The sequence below is a fragment of the Palaemon carinicauda genome, chromosome 22 (genome assembly GCF_036898095.1).
Source record: "Palaemon carinicauda isolate YSFRI2023 chromosome 22, ASM3689809v2, whole genome shotgun sequence".
NCBI lineage: Eukaryota > Metazoa > Arthropoda > Malacostraca > Decapoda > Palaemonidae > Palaemon > Palaemon carinicauda.
In genome coordinates, this window is record NC_090746.1 from 111432221 (window position 1) to 111451826 (window position 19606).

The 19606-nt window shown below is 37.4% G+C and overlaps 1 protein-coding gene across 1 annotated transcript; it reads right to left on the bottom strand.

Annotated features, from left to right (window-relative positions):
• Window positions 1-1183: 1183 nt before the first annotated feature.
• Window positions 1184-18487, bottom strand: LOC137616238 (fucose mutarotase-like). The gene is made up of 3 exons (XM_068345856.1): window positions 18341-18487; window positions 12858-13033; window positions 1184-1483 (listed from the first exon to the last, which is right to left on the bottom strand). Exons 1-3 carry the CDS (start codon window positions 18368-18370, stop codon window positions 1435-1437), a joined length of 255 nt encoding a protein of 84 aa, XP_068201957.1. The 5' UTR covers window positions 18371-18487; the 3' UTR covers window positions 1184-1434.
• Window positions 18488-19606: the final 1119 nt, after the last annotated feature.

Sequence of the window (19606 nt, forward strand, 5' to 3'; positions counted from 1 at the left end):
AATTACAGTGCAGTGGTTAACCCTTCGAGCAAAGAAGTGTTTGGTAATCTCAGTGTTGTCAGGTGTATGAGAAAATGTAGAAAGAATAGACCACACTATTCGGTGTATGTGTAGGCAAAGACAACATGAGCCATAACCAGAGAGAGGGATCCATTATAGTACTGTCTGGCCAGCCAAAGGACCCAGAAACTCTTGTGGTAGTATCTCAATGGGTGGCTACTTAGCCTGAAATCTTACCCCCAAAAAGACTTAGATTAGGCACATAAAATTGTAAGAAATTAAGAGGTGATAAGATACTAAACCTTACACTAATATGTAAAAAGTTGGAGATTGTACTTATGCCATATGCCAAAAAATGTAACCAATTCTCAGCTGTGCTTGTCTAAACCTAAGAACCGTGACTTGGACTTGGTAAACTACATGAAAAAAGGTGTTAACATCAAAAGTAGAAGAAAGAAAAATTTTTAAAGCTCAACTTTTCCCATGTTATCGTGAAAAAAAAAAAACCTATAAAGCATCATACGGTAAGCAGCAAAGCTCAAAAGTAAACAGCACCCAGAGACTAATAATTTGCCGAGTTTATTACATTAACTTGAAAGCCGAGAAGGATGCCCACAAATTTCTTAGTGCTAAGAGCACGCAGTAAAGTATGTCAGTCTGCTTATCTGGTGGAGAGAAAAAGAAAAAAAAAAAGCCAGTAAAATGCATACAAGCACCCACGTAACTTTTGTCTCCAGTATTAGTAATGGTTCTTGGTTTTGTAGTGTCATCGGTTGTCAGATGTATTTCAATATAAGAGGTGATATGACAGATTCAATAGTGCTGAATCTGTGGGTCTCCCCTATACTTACCTGTCTGTGTACGTACAGCACATAGATACACTGGCAGTGGTAGATATTTCTTTGCTATTTTCTTGTATTGGATTCCCTATTCAAGCCTTCCACAGGAATGTTCATACTGTACAACATTATTAATCCCCCCAAAAAGCATAGGATTGAAAAGTAAAATAGCAGAGTGAATATGATACATCATTAAATTTTCCTTAACTCAGAAATTTGTTTCCTTGTGATGTAAAAGTAAATATTCAAGCACTTCTCACCATGAGGCATATAGATGCAATGTGAAAAACTACATTTCATTGTTCTCCGTACCACTTGAAATAAGGTAAAGTCAAAGTTGTATATTTATATCCATTTCCTTTATTTAAAGCATATACAATTTTTACCAGTTAAATAGGAAAAGGTGCCATCAAAATTCAATATCTAATATCTCATGAATTACAGTGACTTCTGAAGCTAACAGTTGTAATCACATATGCAATATAATACTCTAGATATAAATGGATGATTGAATCTCAAAAGAAAACTAAAATTTGATATGATTTGGAAGATTATACTGTACACTAAAATAAGATTACTCTGACAAATCTACAACCTAACAAACCCCACGTTTCAGTAGAATGTTGGCATAGGCAGCAGTTTCTCTGAAAAAAAAAAATAATGAAAATGGTAAAAGCAATTTAGATCTAAAAATAGAAAGCAGTAAATTTTCAAAAGCAACACAGGCTTGTTTGTGTACTATACTAATCATTCAAATTAAAGCTTAACTTATAAACAGTGTATGAAAAGAGAAGTCAAGATTTTTAACAAAATTAATAATTTTGATTCTTGGCTGCGTGTCAAGGGTGCTAATATCCTCAACGCCAGCAAAAACTAATAAAAACCAAATAAAAACAGGTGCGTTTCTCTCTCATTCCACCTATTTTCTTAACCACCCTCCAAGGTGCCTAGCCAGTCTGATCAACTGCTCCCCCATTGTTATTGTTATTATTATTATTAATTGCTAAGCTACGGCCCTACTTGGAAAAGCAGAATGCTATAAGCCCAGGTGCCCCAACAGGAAAAGTAGCTCAGTGAGGAAAGGAAACGAGGAACAATAAAATATTTCAAGAACAGTAACAGTAAAATAAATATCTCCTTTATAAACTATAAAAACTTTAACAAAACAAGAGGAAGAGACAAGATATAATAGTGTGCCCGAGTGTACCCTCGAGCAAAAGAACTCTTACCCAAGACAGTGGAAACATGGTACAGAGGCTATGGCACTACCCAAGACTAGAGAACAATAGTTTGATTTAGGAGTGTCCTTCTCCTAGAAGAGCTGTTTACCATAGCTAATGAGTCTCTTCTACCCTTACCAAGAGGAAAGTGGCCGCTGAACAATTACAGTGCAGTAACCCCTCAGGTGAAGAAGAATTGTTTGGTAATCTCTGTGTTGTCAGGTGTATGAGGACAGAGGAGAATATGTAAAGAATAGCCCAGACTATTCGGTGTGTGTGTAGGCAAAGGAAAAATGAACCATACCCAGAGAGAAGGATCCAATGTAGTACAGTCTGGCCAGTCAAAGGACCCCATAACTCTCTAGCGATAATATATCAGAAGAATAATAACTGATAGCATCTCACTAAGTGCATAATTCTTACAGAGGTTGCAGAGAACTTCTACACCTACTAACCTCTTGAAATCAAAGTGAGGAGGAGGATAAAGGGATGTGACTCCCAGGCAAGTATAAAAATAAATCCATTAAACTTTGGTTTATTTTCATGAATCATCATACCTGCCAGTCATGAAATCCAGATAATTTAAAACAAACTGACATCTCTCACCGTATCAACCTTTTATAAATAGTCCATGTTAAGCTTGCCTACTGAAATGGTAGAGACTGTCTTTACTTTTCGCCACTCTACCTTTCACAAAAGAAGAATTCTTACTCATATGGCTTCTCCATGAATATGTCAACCAAATAACTTTTAAATCTTCTCCTTCAGACTCAAATCTCCCAACTAAAAACACCATGAGATTTTGCAAACCTAAGAAAACCATAGAAACTAATACTACAAGTAAATTAACTTTTAATATATGGTTTCAGCCAATAGGAGCACACTTCAAGTCCCTACTTGGCCAATAAAAGCATTCTGGTGTTTGCAAATGTGACAATGCCAAAATGACTGTTTGCTCACCTTTTCAACGTTCAATATCTGCTAAGAATTGCTCCTGCTCTCAGTACACCTTGCACTTCCATTAATTAAGGCAAGTCTCCGACACCTTAACATATTATAGCTAAATGAATACATTTCAAGGTGATGTGTAAATGGAATCAAGATGTTGTAAGAGGATATAGGTGGCATTCTTCTGGCTATCAGGTCAATATCCTGCATGGGATTTTTGGCTGACTTACTCCTAGAGGATACAGTACTCCTAGAGGCTGAACTGCACGGCTAACTAGAAACCACTTACATATGGAAGGGCTATACTGCCTGGTCTTCGGGAAAACTTGTGATCTTCATTATTGTGCACTTTTACTTTGAATTATTGATGTCTACATGGAAATATTAGTTAATTATTGTTATGTTCGTACAGTATAGCCTAATGATATATAATGCCACTTAGTGCCTTTTTCATAATGAAAGTCTAGATATGACAATAATATTGTGTCATTTTAGTATAACATGGTGATAAACAATTACATTTAGCAGCCTTTTCAGTGGGTTGTAAGACAACAATTACAATAATATTCACTTTTTGTCATTTTAGTATAGCCTACTGCTCTGGGAATCTTTTCAGCATTTTCAATGGTATATAAGACATTAATTTTGTCATTTAGCATAGTCTAGTCATATATAAAATAATCTAGAGCCTTTTCAGCAATCTATCAGACAATTATATGTCATTTTAGTATAGCCTGGCACTACTTTCAGCAATGTTTAGTTTATAAGACAGAAATAACAGAATATGCCCTCCTAAGCGATATAGGGGCATTATTAGAATTACAAGAATTGCACGTAACTGCGAAATATGACAATGATGACTATAATATTATGCTGTTTTTTACCTTCCAACAACCAGCTTTTATTCTTCTGGAAATGCCTAGCTTAATTGGGTGGCTCAAATCAATGCTATGAGAACGAGATCGAGGTAGACAACGACCTACTGGAATCTATCAACTATGAGATCCCCAATTTCCCTAGACAACGAGGAGGAATTCCTACCCGAAGTTGCATTTGGCAAGATAAAAGGGCTGATTTCTATAGTATTAACTTTACTTACCCTTAAATGAGTTTATTAAGTGCCTTCCTGATTTTGCTATAAGTAACTTCCCTGTTTTTCAACAGGTTCTGTGACTTGTGTAAAGTCTGAGCAGCTCCCAGAATAAGACACCCAATCTAAGCAGAAAAACCTTGACCCAGTGCCCCCAAATAAAAAGAGGGTCAAGAGCACTGGTGCCAAGTCCAAGGAATGGATGTGTAAGGAGGAAGACATAAGCTACCCTAACTTGACTTTGTCCACTCCACCCCAGTATCTATGCATTCCCCTTGCCAGTACTTTTCGAGTTATTTTTATGTTGTCTGTTGTTGAAAGATTCACTTTAGCAACAACGAGAATGCTCGACTACCACTTAACAATTTTTTTAAGCTTTGGTCTCTTTGATGTTGGAAAGTCTCTGCCTTGAATTCTGCTGAACGGGAGATCGAGTTGCACTCAAACTCTATAGTTTCTTGTAGTGTCTAAAACTAACCATCCTTAAGTTAAAGATGGTGGTTTGAGGGAGCCTACAGGCCTACCTACCGAATTATCAGCAGCCTTTGCCTAGGCCCCTTGGACACTGATTGGAAAAGCAAGATGCAATAAGTCCAAGGGCTCCAATAGGGAAAAATAGCCTAGTGAGGGAAGGAAATAAGGAAATAAATAAGAACACATTAATAAATCATTCTAAAAACAGTAACAACGTCAAAATAGATAAGTCATATAAACTATTAATGTCAAAAACAAATATGTCATATATAAACTATAAAAAGACTTATGTCAGCCTGGTCAACATAAAAACATTTGCTCCAACTTTGAACTTTTGAAGTTCTACTGATTCAACCACCCTATTAGGATGATCATCCCACAACTTGGTAACAGCTGGAATTTCTAAAACTTCTAGAATACTGTATAGTATTGAGCCTCATAATGAAGAAGGCCTGGCTATTAGAATTAACTGCCTGCCTAGTATTACGAACAGGATAGAACTGTCCAGGGAGATCTGAATGTGAAGGATGGTCAGAGTTATGAAAAATCTTATGCAACATGCATAATGAACTAATTGAAAGACTGTGCCAAAGATTAATAACTAGATCAGGAATAAGAAATTTAATAGACCATAAGTTTCTGTCCAACAAATTAAGATGAGAATCAGCAGCTGAAGACCAGACAGGAGAACAATACTCAAAACAAGGTAGAATGAAAGAATTAAAACACTCCTTCAGAAAAGATTGACCACCGAAAATCTTGAGAGACTTTCTCAATAAGCCAATTTTTTGTGAAATTGAAGAAGACACAGACCTAATGTTTCTCAAAAGTAAATTTGCTGTCGAGAATCACACCTAAAATTTTAAAAGTCATACAAATTTAAACAAACATCAATACTGAGATCCGCATGTTGATCCACCGTTTTTGGCCTACTTACAATCATACTTTGAGTTTTGTTAGGATTCAACTTCATACCCCATAATTTGCACTAGCACTAATTTTAGCTAAATCTCTATTAAGGGATTCACAAACCCCAGATCCACATTCAGGGGATGGAATTGATGCAGAGCGAGTAGCATGATCTGCATATGCAACATGGCCAGTTTCTAGGGCATTGACTCACTAGGGCACTGACACTGTCATTGTCCCTTGCCTCTGCCATTAATGAGTGGCCTTTACACATATAAACAAGAGTTCCTGAAGGTAGGAGACAAACTAACACAATTGACGGAGGAGATCAAGTTGTTACATAAGGAGACCAGAGCTAAATCTTTACAGCAGTATATCCAGAACAAGCCTGACAAGTCTGAGTAAAAGTTCTGCAGGGCTAGTACTGACAGCTTCATACATAACATCATCCTCTACCAGGATACATGGCATCATACTCTACCAGGGAGAAACTACTTTCTTGAGTCACCTCACAGGTCTCAGTGGAGGAATCAGCCCTTTTCATCTGCAGCAAGAAAGTATCCACACTAGTCAGCCTTATATTCCTTAAACCTGTCAAGTATCTTTAATGTGTGATCAAGCATTATGAAAAATATTCAAGGTTACTCAAGCACAAAAAGTGCCGAGGTGCTCGCACTAACCCTGAAGTTTAACCCCTTCACTTCCGGAAATCCTAGGATACGCACCTACATTAAGTGTCCTTTACCACTGAAACACTTGAAAAACGGATTTTGAGCGAAGCGAAAAATCTATTTTTGGGTGAGATGGCCATGACGTCCTAATGGAAGGTTCCTTTAGTAGCTTCCGAAGGGTATATATGACTACAGTGATATTCCCAGAGAATCAAACCAAAGGTTTCACAGAATTCTAACTTCTGGCGCGAGCACCTTTAAGATTACTCTCAAGGGTATCGTATATCATCAGGGGACGTATTCTTGACACGCCACATGGCAATCTGCACCCCGAATAGCCTTTACGCCTCTAGGCTCTAGGGGGAAAACGTGGCAGAATAGTAACCGCAACAAAGATTACCCTGGTTCCCCTACTACAATCGTATCAAAACCGCGCCAACTCTCTCTGGCGGTCATTCCTTGTAGCGTTGAGCAAGGTGCTACAGATACAGTAGATCAGGGGGGAAAATCGTGAAGATCTTTTCATAGAAAAGAAGGGTGGGTCCATTAGGACGTCATGGCCATCTCACCCAAAAATAGATTTTTCGCTTCGCTCAAAATCCGTTTTTTGGGCTCAAGCCATGACGTCCTAATGGAAGCATACCAGAGAATTAATGTATCTGTGGTTTTGTGTTAGTGCCTTAACCTTGGGGCAATATTTCCACGGCCAAAAGGGCCACTTGAGACAAATGACGTTACCGTTATCCGTCATCATCACTAAGCATAACAATGTTAGTGCTTCCTGCCCCCTGCAGGGAAGAGTCATTTTTAGACGTACGAAAAGGGCCTCAAGGTAGCATATATTGTATGAACAAACATAAGTATGCACTGAGAATACAACCGGTCTCAAGGATTGTATATATTGCGGAACCAATATCAGTGTCCCCATCCATTGATTGTAAGCATACAATATGAGAAATACTTACATGAGTAAGTTAAGGAACTCTGGTATTCTAAAACATGCAATTGTTGGGCGAATTAGGACGCAACTGCATTTTAATAGACATTTATTCCTAATAAATGACTACATGCTAAATGAATGTAGCATGATAAGGAAATTATACGAGACATATACACAGAAAATAATGTTCCCCTTTTTGAAAGGGGGAAATGATGAGTGCCACTCTCAAACTGAAGAAAAGCTCTTTTAACAAGACTTTTCTTTATAATTTCTGTACATGAAATAGTCTAACAACACTGTGTATTATGTACACACGGCACTAGTGGTATCCGTATAATTTCACACCTGAGATTCTGAACAGATTTAGTGTTACCTTGGCAACACTTATTCAAAGGGAGGTCACACGAAAATTGCTGACCCCTTCTCCTTTTAATTGATAGTCCCAATCAATTTACTGTTCATCGCAGAGCTAGACGACAGGGTCCAAATAGCACCTGCCGCCACCACATAATGCTTCAATCCATAGATTTGCTTAGTATAGTGTCTGTAAGACACATTGGACAACCTCCGATTAGTAGGTGAACGAAGAGGCTGAAGTTCACACACTGAAAGGTTCAGTGATGAAGCAACTTTCCTCGGATCTTTTATCTGCAGGAGTACTGTCAGGATCCGCTCCGCGAAAAATGTAGGTGAGCTTCGCCCTCAGTTATAGGGATAGTTTGATCCAAAGTTTTCTTCTGTAAAGAGCTGTTCCTCCTGAAGTCTGAAGTTCTATGAAGATAGACCTTAGACGCTCTAGCAGACCTAGAGAGACATCTTCCTTCAGAGGGCAGATTCTCCAGGAGCCCCACCTCTTAGTAGGTAGGACGTATTTAATGAGAAAGGTTAGATCAGAAAGAGATGCAGATCTCTCACTTAATGTAGCCCTCAGGATAGGGCCACTATTACACTAACTCTAGTCCCAGAGGCTATAGCGAACCGAAAAAATAACCTTTTAGGTTAGATGGTTGAGGGAACAATCCTCATTGTTCACAGGTGAGGCATAATGTAGGACCTTGTCCAAAGACCATTAGATGGGCTTTAGTGGCGTTGCGGGCCTAAGCCTGCACATGTTATCGGGAATTTATTAAAGATTCCAATCGTTAGATCCATTTAAAGGGCATATAGAAGAGGTCTAGTCGGGGCTGACTTGCACAGAGATAATGGTCCATGGATCCAAAGATCCCATTAAGTGACCTTTCTCGCAAAGTCGGCCATACCCTTGGTGCTTACTCAAGGGTTTATATGGAGACAAGGCCGAAGAACTAGCGTTCTCATAGTATTCAAGGATACACTGCCTCTTTCCTCAAAGGCCAACGTGCTGTCGGCCGCCAGACCCTGAATATAGGGGTGGACAGAGAAGGACAGGCAGAAGATCATGAGATTGTTTTCGGGCCCTTTTGCTTTACAAAACAATTTACTTTCCCAAGAAGACTCTTATTGTCTTCTCGTTGACTAGACTTGTATTCTTCTAGGAATTCTATTTTGCCCTTAAGATCCCAGTCTTTTTCCTAACCGTTAAGGGCAAGGAATTCGTAAAATGAAGGGATCAGGTGTACTGTGATAAATAGAAGGCAGAAAACTTCTGAACCTCCTGGATAATCCTAGGTGCATAACTAGGGCTAGCCTCAGCCTCAGTTCCTTCATTACAGGGAACGGGATGTTCTTGGGCTTTCTGGGAGCCAATAGAGCCCCTCTTCCTTGGAAGGGTCTCAGCATGTAGAGGGCCTTCTGGAGGAAATTTTGATGGGCTGAATAGGAATTCTAAGTCCATCACTTCTAATGTAGAGACATGATGTCTGTTACCTCCATTAGAGGGTCCTCGTATGGGACTAAATAACGAGATAGTATCTTGATAACGCTCATGATGAAGAGAACGATCTGCAGCTCGGGGACTTGTCCCTTTCTGGGAGGGAATGGGTCTGCGTCCGTGTACCATTCCAACTCTATTGGGTGGAACCCGAGAAGAGCATCCGCTGTCACCTTGCGGATCATATATAAACGAGCTGCTGATAGGCGCCATTCCCTTAAGGAAGGGATGGCTAGCATTCCCTAATGAAATGAGACGTCCCTTATCCTCAGAGAGAGAAAGTATGGAGTGAAGGCTATCTATTACTGTATATGTATACAGTAATAAAAGATGTAAAAGTCTAATTTTACTGCCTTTCCCCGAAAAGAAGGTTCACTCCCATTTAGCCACAGTACTATTGCCGGCTTACTACTCTAGGCCAGCCTCCGGCAGCACGAGTACAGTCGGTATACTACCTACTGAGTCAGTATCTATCTGTGCCGGTCTACTGCCGGCCTGAACAATACGCCGACAACAGAAACTGTGGCTAGCAGTTCAAGGGAGAACTGGAGAACCTTGGTGACAAAAGGGGCCTCCCATCCACAGCCGCCAAAGCCGCTGGAAGCCGGCGGTCGACGACAGCCGTCATGGCCGTTGGCAGTCGGCAGTCGCCGACAGCTGATGACTGAGGAGGGGGGGGGGGGGGTCTGGGCGGCTCCGGCAACCCACCTGCAATGGTAAGGTTGCAGGACTCCAGCACAGGAAAGACAATGGCTCGGCCATCGTAAAAGAACAGAGAGGGGAGGGGAAAGGGTCCTATATGAGGTATAGGAGGGACCGGCAATATTGCCGGATCTACACACCTTGAAGAAACTCTGTTTCAGTAACGGCACGACCACAAGCGGCAGGAGAATCATTTATTCTCCAGCTTAGAAGGTGCCTAAGGGGACGGCAGCTCATGCCGTTCCTCTCAACAAGGGAGAAACAGAGTTCCAATGCCGGCGCCATCCTTGGCCACAAGAGTATACAACTCTATAGCCTAGGGTCGGTGAGCATAGGACTAGTCTACTAGACCACAGGGAGAAGGTGGCGGTAACATTCGACCACTTCAGGTGTAGTCTAGGGAGGGCTAGCCTCCTATGCCGGTAGTTCCGACGGCAAGGGAATGCAATCACCCCGCCGACCGACTGCCGACAAAGACTAAATACTCTGAGGTTCTGATCGAATCCCAAAATTTGCCGACGGCCGTTAAGGGACGAGACAGAAAACTCTAGGCTAGTCATGCCTGAATTCAAAATTCAAGGCCAACGCAGAGAGTTGTAGCCTAAGGCTACTCTCAGAGGGAAGAGAGATTACCCATAAATCTCTAGTGAGACTGATGATGATTAATATAATTCCAGGAGATATCGATCTCCAGGAATGATAACCAATACACAATGGTAACCGGGGAAATGACGAAAGTATATGTTGTCTAGGTTATGTTACCCAGACATGACGAGATTTCGGTTACCTAAATCACCAAAACTCTGACATATACGATCGCCACGGAAAGGGAAAAATATGCTTATAGATATCTTTACAATATATAATGCCTAAATAGCTTTCATAACAATGAATAAGCTATTTACACCGGAATGTCGTTCTGCTAACTAAATAGCACATGTACAAAGAACGACAGCGCCATGGCAACACCGGCGATCGGCGAAGATCCGCACACAAGAAATACAGTACACAATTTCATTGCGAGGCTGGAACTAAATTACATATTGTAAAGAATCAATACTCAACTTTCTAGATGGAGAAAGAAGCCGTAGAAGCGTAAAGATTCCCAGAAATCGATCGGAAATGTCAGATCGACAGGGAACACCACCGTAGCGAGTTGCTACAGATAAAGGAATGACCGCCAGAGGGAGTTGGCGCGGTTTTGATACGATAGTAGTAGGGGAACCAGGGTAATCTTTGTTGCGGTTACCCTTCTATTCTGCCACGTTTTCCCCCTAGAGCCTAGAGGCGTAAAGGCTATTCGGGGTGCAGATTGCCATGTGGCGTGTCAAGAATACGTCCCCTGATGATATACGATACCCTTGAGAGTAATCTTAAAGGTACTCGCGCCAGAAGTTAGAACTCTGTGAAACCTTTGGTTTGATTCTCTGGGAATATCACTGTAGTCATATATACCCTTCGGAAGCTACTAAAGGAACCTTCCATTAGGACGTCATGGCTTGAGCCCAAAAAATTAAATTTTTGAATCATCCCTTAGCCCAAAATTAACTTTTAAAATCTTTCCATTTATATGCTGTATTAATCAAAGAAAAGTTTTAATGATATAGAATTTGTGATCTTTTATTAGATAAGAATTGACTTTGAAGATTTGCCAAAGCTGAGGTCTGTTTGGAAAGCTGTTTGACCTTTTATGACTGATCCAACCATATTACATAAGAATTGGATGTCCGGTAAGTAGTAGCAGGTATATTAGATGAGTCCGAAACCATGTGACCCATATCTTTGTCCACTTAAAGGGAGGCACAAAATGGAAGTTTGTGAGGAAGGATTAGATTCTTTATTGCATTTAGGATGTTCCACAAAATGATCAATGCTAATTAAATTATCACAGATACTTTGCTTGAAAAAGGCAGCCTATGATCTAAATTGGTATCGATGCCTGTACTGTATTAGGAAAGCAAGAAAAAAGTGTAAGATTTTTAATAATGTGTGTATTGAAATCAAGAAAGCTTGAATAAAACTGAAAATCTGTTTCATAAAAGAACCAAATTGTGATCTAAGCCCATCAATATCTATCCTGACATTTACTTCTCACCTGTTGTTTGAACACTACTGCTATCAGCAGAACTTACTTGACAAAGGAGTAGCTCATGCCCTAAATATCCACCTGATTTAGTCAATTTTTTTCTTGTATGCTTTACATCCCTACCATCAAGAATGATTGATTAATTGATTGATTAGGAGTTATCTGGCATCCTGACATCAAAGGTCATTGATGCAAACCCCTATCAAGAGTTCTTTTACACTAATGTAACAATTTGATAATTTCTAAGAACAATCAGAACATTCCAATCATCTAATGATAATAGCACATTGTTGACCACAACAATGACAAAAATGGGAAAGTGGATCATTCTCTAAAAATATAGTCCACTTCACTTGGAACACAAAGACACACCTTGTTAGTCTTACTATAATAGTTACTAACAAAGGAACACTCAAATTAGAAACACACAAAAATAAAATAATTGGTGGGAGACATGTGAAGTTCACGCAGTTGGTGACCAGGGTAGAATGATGGATTTAGGGAAAGAATGCTAGAAAGTCTTATCTTCCTCAAAATGGAGGGTTTCCATACACCAGCTAGGTGCCAGGGGGTTAAGGGACATAAGGTGAAAATTAGAAACTTTTTATTTAACAAGACAAAGTTCTCAACGATGCATTGTGGGATCCGCACAGGGACTTGCAAGTAGGATTCAATGAAACAAAGGAAGTTTCAGTTTAAAGAAAATTTCTATGAACTAATTGTTTGGGAATACTTTGTCATTAATCTCTTACGTTACTATTTCAGCAATATTATCTTCCAATCAATATTTAGAGAACTGGTTTTGCAGCTAAATTCAATGAGATGTCACAAAGAGATTTTTTTTGCATAATTGCTGGGATAAATAAGCATAGCACTCAGGGAACCATAAAAATCTATAATGGCCAGTGAAATGAATAAAGCAGTGTAACCTCATGCCTGCTTAACTAAAGAAATTCCAATACTGAAACATTTTGGCAGTCCGTACCAGTAGTTCAACTATTACAATAAAATTTAGAAGTCTAAGGAAAAAACAAGGAATAAATCGAGTTTGAAAGTCGCAAGGAAAAATAGAATTAAGAATGAGCATGAAAACAGATAAGATGAAGCAGGGTGAAACTAAAAATCTTACCCAGTGTGAATGATGGCATAGACTTTCTTGGACCTCTCGTAAAATTCAAATCGCTCCACCATCTCAAATTTGGCTGATAGTTGATGATGCTTGTCAACAATCTCACGATACTTACTCCAAATTGGAACAGGAAAATTCTTAATCTTGTCAAGCTCTGTTCTGTCCATTAGCTGTACCTGTAAGTTAAAAGAATCTATCTACCATGTTTGAAGACAAATAATAATCTGTGCTGATTCAGTATCATTACCATTGAAGAGTGAAGACACAAAATGCCTCAATAGTAAGAATTAGATGCAATTTCTCAACCTTACGGTTTATTGTATTCATAAGGCTAGATAGTTAAATTCTTTTTATGCCAATCATTTCTATCAAAATGTGACTTGCGTTTAAAGAAAATATTTGGCTTTAATATTAAATTGTGCATAAACCAAAAATATGCTTCTATGTACTGTACATGTGTTAGTTTACAAACAAACATTTCATACCCAAAAAATCAAAGAAGGAACAGTTTTTAAGTCATGATGGCAGAAAGTACCAAAACTACTATGCATCCATTACTCATCATTTTAGTACTACCCTTTCATCACCTTTGCATATTCTTCTTGTATCTTATTTTTAAGTAGTGGATTTGCTTTATCTCTGCCTTAATAAATAAAGAGATATACCATATAACTACTTCAATCGTTTGCTTTTTATCTTTGATTGACCTCCATTCTAAACAATGACAAGGTCAGAGGAAATGTTGTGGATTGGAAACCATATCTGCAATTGTAATTTAATCTATTTCCAATAGTTCACATATATAGAATTCCTTATAGTCTTTATTTTGATTTCTGCCATTCTGACTTTAAGTGCATGCACAATTAAGTCTTTCATGTCATCCCTCTCGCTACATCTTATAGTTTCCCATTTCTATCATATTTAGATCAGAACATATTGAAATAATGGAGGAGGAAATACAATCTGACCTTTTGAAAATAGCTTTATTGAAATATCTGTAATTTACATTCTCCTAGGAAACAAATGCTTTAGCAAATCTAAAATTATTTCAATATTCAATACTACCCCTTTATTTATACAGTTACTGTAGTCTTGCTAAACTTTCAATTACCAGCTATTTTCCTCTAAAAAATAATTAACAAGATACCCTTAATAAGACTAAATAAATGGAGACTCCCTTTTTATTTCCATTTCACATGATAAAAGCACTTTAGGAACAAGAGGAAACTCACTACTGCCCTTATCTCTGAAGCTTCTAACAGTACATTTTAATGCCTTCATATACCTAGCTGTGGCTTAGGACTTTACTATCAATTGATGCCAACTCACTGATACCCCCTTATCAAACATCAATATACATTTATCATCATCTCCTCCTACGCCTATTGACGCAAAGGGCCTCCGTTAGATTTCGCCAGTCGTCTCTATCTTGAGCTTTTAATTAAGTACTTTGCCATTCATCATATCCTACTTCGCGCTTCATAGTCCTCAGCCATGTAGGCCTGGGTCTTCCAGCTCTTCTAGTGCCTTGTGACAGGAAAAGTGTTTTTTTCCTTTTTCAAGAGTTTGTTCCCAGCTTTATTTTGTTTTACACATCTACTCTTGAGAGTAGCTGAACAAATACCAGAAGGAGAGGACAAAACATCATGAAAAAGGTATATATTTAAAGAATAGGCAAGAGTGGAAAGGTCTAAAACTCATGTCTAGCCTGATTGAGGAAAAGCTTAAATAACACACGATGATAATGATTTACTATATATATAACGATGGATCCAAAAAGATATCAGTCTCTCCTTCAGCTTTGGTACCACTCAAGGAACTCCCCAATGAGCATTCGATAGTCTGTGAACCATTGCTTTTAATGATGTCCAGTAGATCATGCAAACCATGCTATAACAATGATAAGCAGTACTAGATGGTACCTCGGTGACACACAAGAATAAACCACCATCATACAGTATTTAATGGCATCAGTGAAAAAACTATGCCTAACAAAGCAATTACCAAAAGTCTCTCCAATCTTCGAGGTAATGAACATAACCCAAGCAGCAGCTGCAAAAAAAGTTGTCAGAAATTGTACTACTAAGGAATAAAGGTTGACTAATGTGGCCTGTATTTTCCTCAAAGTCTATCTTTGGTGGAAAATTTTTTGCACTATGTCATGAGATAGTTTAATTTCTTGAAATGCCGGATGCAAGGAGTATCCTTAGGTAATAAATCTTTATTCAGATTGGCACTGACCAAACAAGTAGGATTATTTGGGTGTTAATTACCCAACACTTTTTATATATAGTAAACCTTTGGCATAGGAATACGCTAATCCTACCATACTTTAACAGGAGGAAGGGACCCATTTGGAGTATTAGTATATATATATATATATATATATATATATATATATATATATATATATATATATATATATATATATATATATATTTGTGTATATATATATATATATATATATATATATATATATATATATATTTGTGTATATATATATATATATATATATATATATATATATATATATATATATATATTTTATCCAGCTGTACCCCCAAAAAAATAATTAAGGCAGCCAAAACCTTCTTAAAAGTCAGTATAAAGTTTGGAAAATTCTCCTATTGCAACAAATAAAACTGACTAAATTTTATGAATAGTTTGGTAAAAAAAATTTTGGTTTGTTGATGAATAAATCATAACCATCACTATCATCAATCTGTATACATCGGACTTTTCATTTACATACAGTGTTAGATGTAAAATGAGTTTTCTCCATTGTCTTCCATCTTACTTCCTGTCTTCTTTCTTAAATAGCGTAAGTTTAACCCGAGCTCCATCCCACACTAGTCAAGGATTTAAACTAAGTACCTTTTTAGTTAATATATATGCCATTGTATTTTTTTTTTTTTGTCCTGCTATACCCATACAGAATATTTTGATTATAGCACTAGGGCTTCATCTAAACATTCAAGATCTAATATCTATTTACCATTAATAGAAAACTTTCTATGCAACTACATAGGTAATGCGATCTTCCTAGCTTGCTCTGAATCAAATGAAATGCCCTCCATCGTTTTCTGACCAAAATATAACTTTTGATATCTAAAAATCTGTGCTCAAATATTAAAATCGTAATGCAGACAATGCACATAGGAGCTATTTCATGTGCCATACACATTATTATGAATTTAATCTACTATAATGCCTATATTTTGCTTTTCATAAAATATTGCAAATAATTAAAAACTATATATCTTACAATCAAACCTAAACGAGTACAGTATTTAACATTCAATATAAACTTGACAAAAACAGGCCTAAATATATTGAAAAACAAAGTAATAACTAAAAATAATCAATATGCCCTCCCCATTTAAATAATAGCTCAAAATGCAATCAGTGATAAGTAGGGGTCCTCTGGATGTGGTGTTACACACCATAAAAATAAAGATACATACCATGCAATATATGGTTATGATCATAATTATAAGAAATTTGAATCTCTGAAAGACATTGGGATACAGGCTGCCCATAAACTTCCAATAAAACAGAATATTTCTGTCAATTATGTTTGCAGTAGAATCTAGCTTATTTTTTATACTATTTGATTCCTTGGCGTTAAAAATGGTGATTATCCGTCACAATCATATTTTTATGTTTAGGAATTACGATATTGACGAAAATCTTTTTCTAAGGCAACTATTTTGTTAAAGACAAGATGGCTGCCATTATATAGATAAGGCAAATGGAAACATTGTCTTCTTTCTGATTGCTAATAAAATATAATTTCCTAAGATGTACAGTTTTGATACTCTCCACTAAAATCTGGCGAAACTACATAGTGAACTGGAATATAAGGGAAGTCCCTCCCATTACTTGGTGAAATTTAAGAGGTTGGAGAGCAAGATGGAAGAAAGGAAGAGAAAATGGAGGTGAAGTGGGAGGATATAAGGCAAATGTAACTAGGGGCCCAAGGAACACTACAATGACTTAAGTAATGCCTACAATATACCACGCGAGGTACACCGATACCACCAACTTCACGACTAGTTATTTCGTAAGCTTAGCATACTAGCAAAAATAGATATAGAGTAAAACCTTCATTTCATGCTTTTCGTTATATTTATTGTTTACTGGACTTATAATTTGTGTTGCAAGAAAACTTGTTTATCTTTACATGCCCTTAGCTAAACTACAATTTGGGATGCCTACAACTGTGTGTGTGTGTGTGTGTGTGTGTGTGTGTGTGTGTGTGTGTGTGTGTGTGTGTGTGTGTGTGTGTGTGTGTGTGTGTGTGTGTGGGGTCATCTATATTTCAAAATTTTTAACAATAGTACTGGTAAGCAAAATCTAAATGTCCATCACTTTCACTTGATTTTTTGAATGAAAATTAATCGATAGGGAAAACATTTACCCCCATCCTAAAAACTATTTGTTTTTTGGTATTCAAATCGTTGGGTAGGTCTGGATTTGCTTTTACCAGGCCTTTTTTAATGTCAAAAGCATCGCTTACACCCTCAAGAAGAAACACTGTACAGTAGCACTGACAATTGTCTCTCTTCCTCTTTACTTGAGAAGCCACTATAATCATTCGTTCCAAATTTGGAAGATACTGGAACTCTTTAGCTCTATTTTTTTTCTTTCAATCATTCCAAATCACAAAACTGGAATTGAAAATACAAACTCCTTTGCCACAATACGTTATCCAGAAATTACATCTTGTAAGATCAGTCACTTGAAATAGTATTAATATCAAATTGAGTTGGCAATACGTTATCCAGAAATTACATCTTGTAAGATCAGTCACTTAAGTATCAGTAATATCAAATTAATTTTGCAATACGTTGTCCAGAAATTAGAAAGTGTTTGTCCAAATATTTATTATTGGAGCGCAGTCATGTTCAAGGTTGGAGCAAGACCAAAACAGATACATGACATGTATCAAAATCGACATTTTGTGGAACTAAAATCAAGAGGGGTTCTACACCAAGTGCTATAACTAATCCAGAATAGAATCAAGGGTTGGGGTGCAGATTACTAAAAGCTAACTAATAACAGCATAAGTTAGAGAGTTAACGAAAGCATGGCGAAAAGACAAACAAGACATGGGTGACAAAAACAATAAGTGATCTATGCTGAATGACACAACAGCTTTGTGGCATATAAAAAAAATCTTCCGACTGTACATACACAGTAGTATATCGGAAGGACAAACAAGACACAGGGGACAAAAACAATAAGTGACCTATGCTGAATCACACGACAACTTTGTGGCATATACAAAAAAATCTTCCGACTGTACATACACAGTAGTATATCAACATCACATATGACAGATTAACAATGATTAATCCCAGTAGACAGACAATACAATCAACACTTTAATCATCACTAACATCACATTAATTCACATTGAAAATAGTCATGAAATTAACAAAAACACCCGCCACCAAAAATTACACACAAAGAGTACTTACTGGATAGTCGACATACGAATCCAAAGGCATGAGAGTAAGTATGGCATCCAGCAAGGCTGGGATGCTTACACCATCTGCTCTGTATTCCTTGGGTCCTCCAGGCGAATTACAGATGGAGTGCGTTGGGAAATTGATGTCAGCAAGCACTGTTGAAGGAGAAATTATTTAATAGATGGTGGGTTAAAAGCTAAATAGATACCAATAGCCTATTGTCTAGGGTTAGAGTTATCTTGCTTAAGGGTACAATCGGGCCAACTATTCTATCCTATTTCTCTTCCTCTTCTTTTGTTAAAGTTTTTATACTTTATGTAGGAGATATTTATTCTAATGTTGGTACTGTTCTTAAAATATTCTATTTTTCCTTGTTTCCTTTCCTCACAGGGCTATTTTCCCTGTTGGAGCCCCTAGGCTTATAGCATCCTGCTTTTCCAACTAGGGTTGTAGCTTAGCAAGTAGTAATAATAATAATAATAATAATAATAATAATAATAATAATAATAATAATTAATACGAATAGAGATTTTCGGTTAACTAAAATTGGCATAAATATACAGAAAATATTTGCAACTAAATGAGCTTTCAATCTATAATTTCAAGTCATGCAATTAAATCTTTCGAAACTGTAAATTATGTTCTTGCAAGTGCTTGCATAGTATCAGATCAGCTTTTGTACTAATTAAGTATTTACCTAACTGCTCTTCGTCGATTACCTTCAACTAATTTCTTGTCCTCCTTGGACAATTTTCCAATATTTCAATTCAAAAGTTGAATTTACTAACATTCCGAGATTACGTCCTCCAAATGACAGATTACTTACTGCATTTACTTCCGATATGAAGTCATAAACTCATTCGGAATATTGTTTACCTATATGGTTCTACACAAGTCTTCAAGATTTTTAGTAGTATCACTATTATACTAGGCAGGCAGTTAATTCTAATAGCCATGCCTTCTCCATCACGAGGCTCAATACTACACAGTATTCTAGAAGTTTTATTCCAGCTGTGACCAAGTTGTGGAATAATCTTCCTAATCGGGTAGTTGAATCAGTAGAACTTCAAAAGTTCAAAGTTGCAGCAAATGTTTTTATGTTGAACAGGCTGACAATTCTTTTCATAGTTTATATATATGACATATCTGTTTTGACTTTGTTACTGGTTTTAGAATGATTTATTGTCAATTTGTTCTCATTTATTTATTTCCTTATTTCCTTTCCTCACTGGGCTATTTTGCCCTGTTGCAGCCCTTGGACTTATAGCCTCTTGC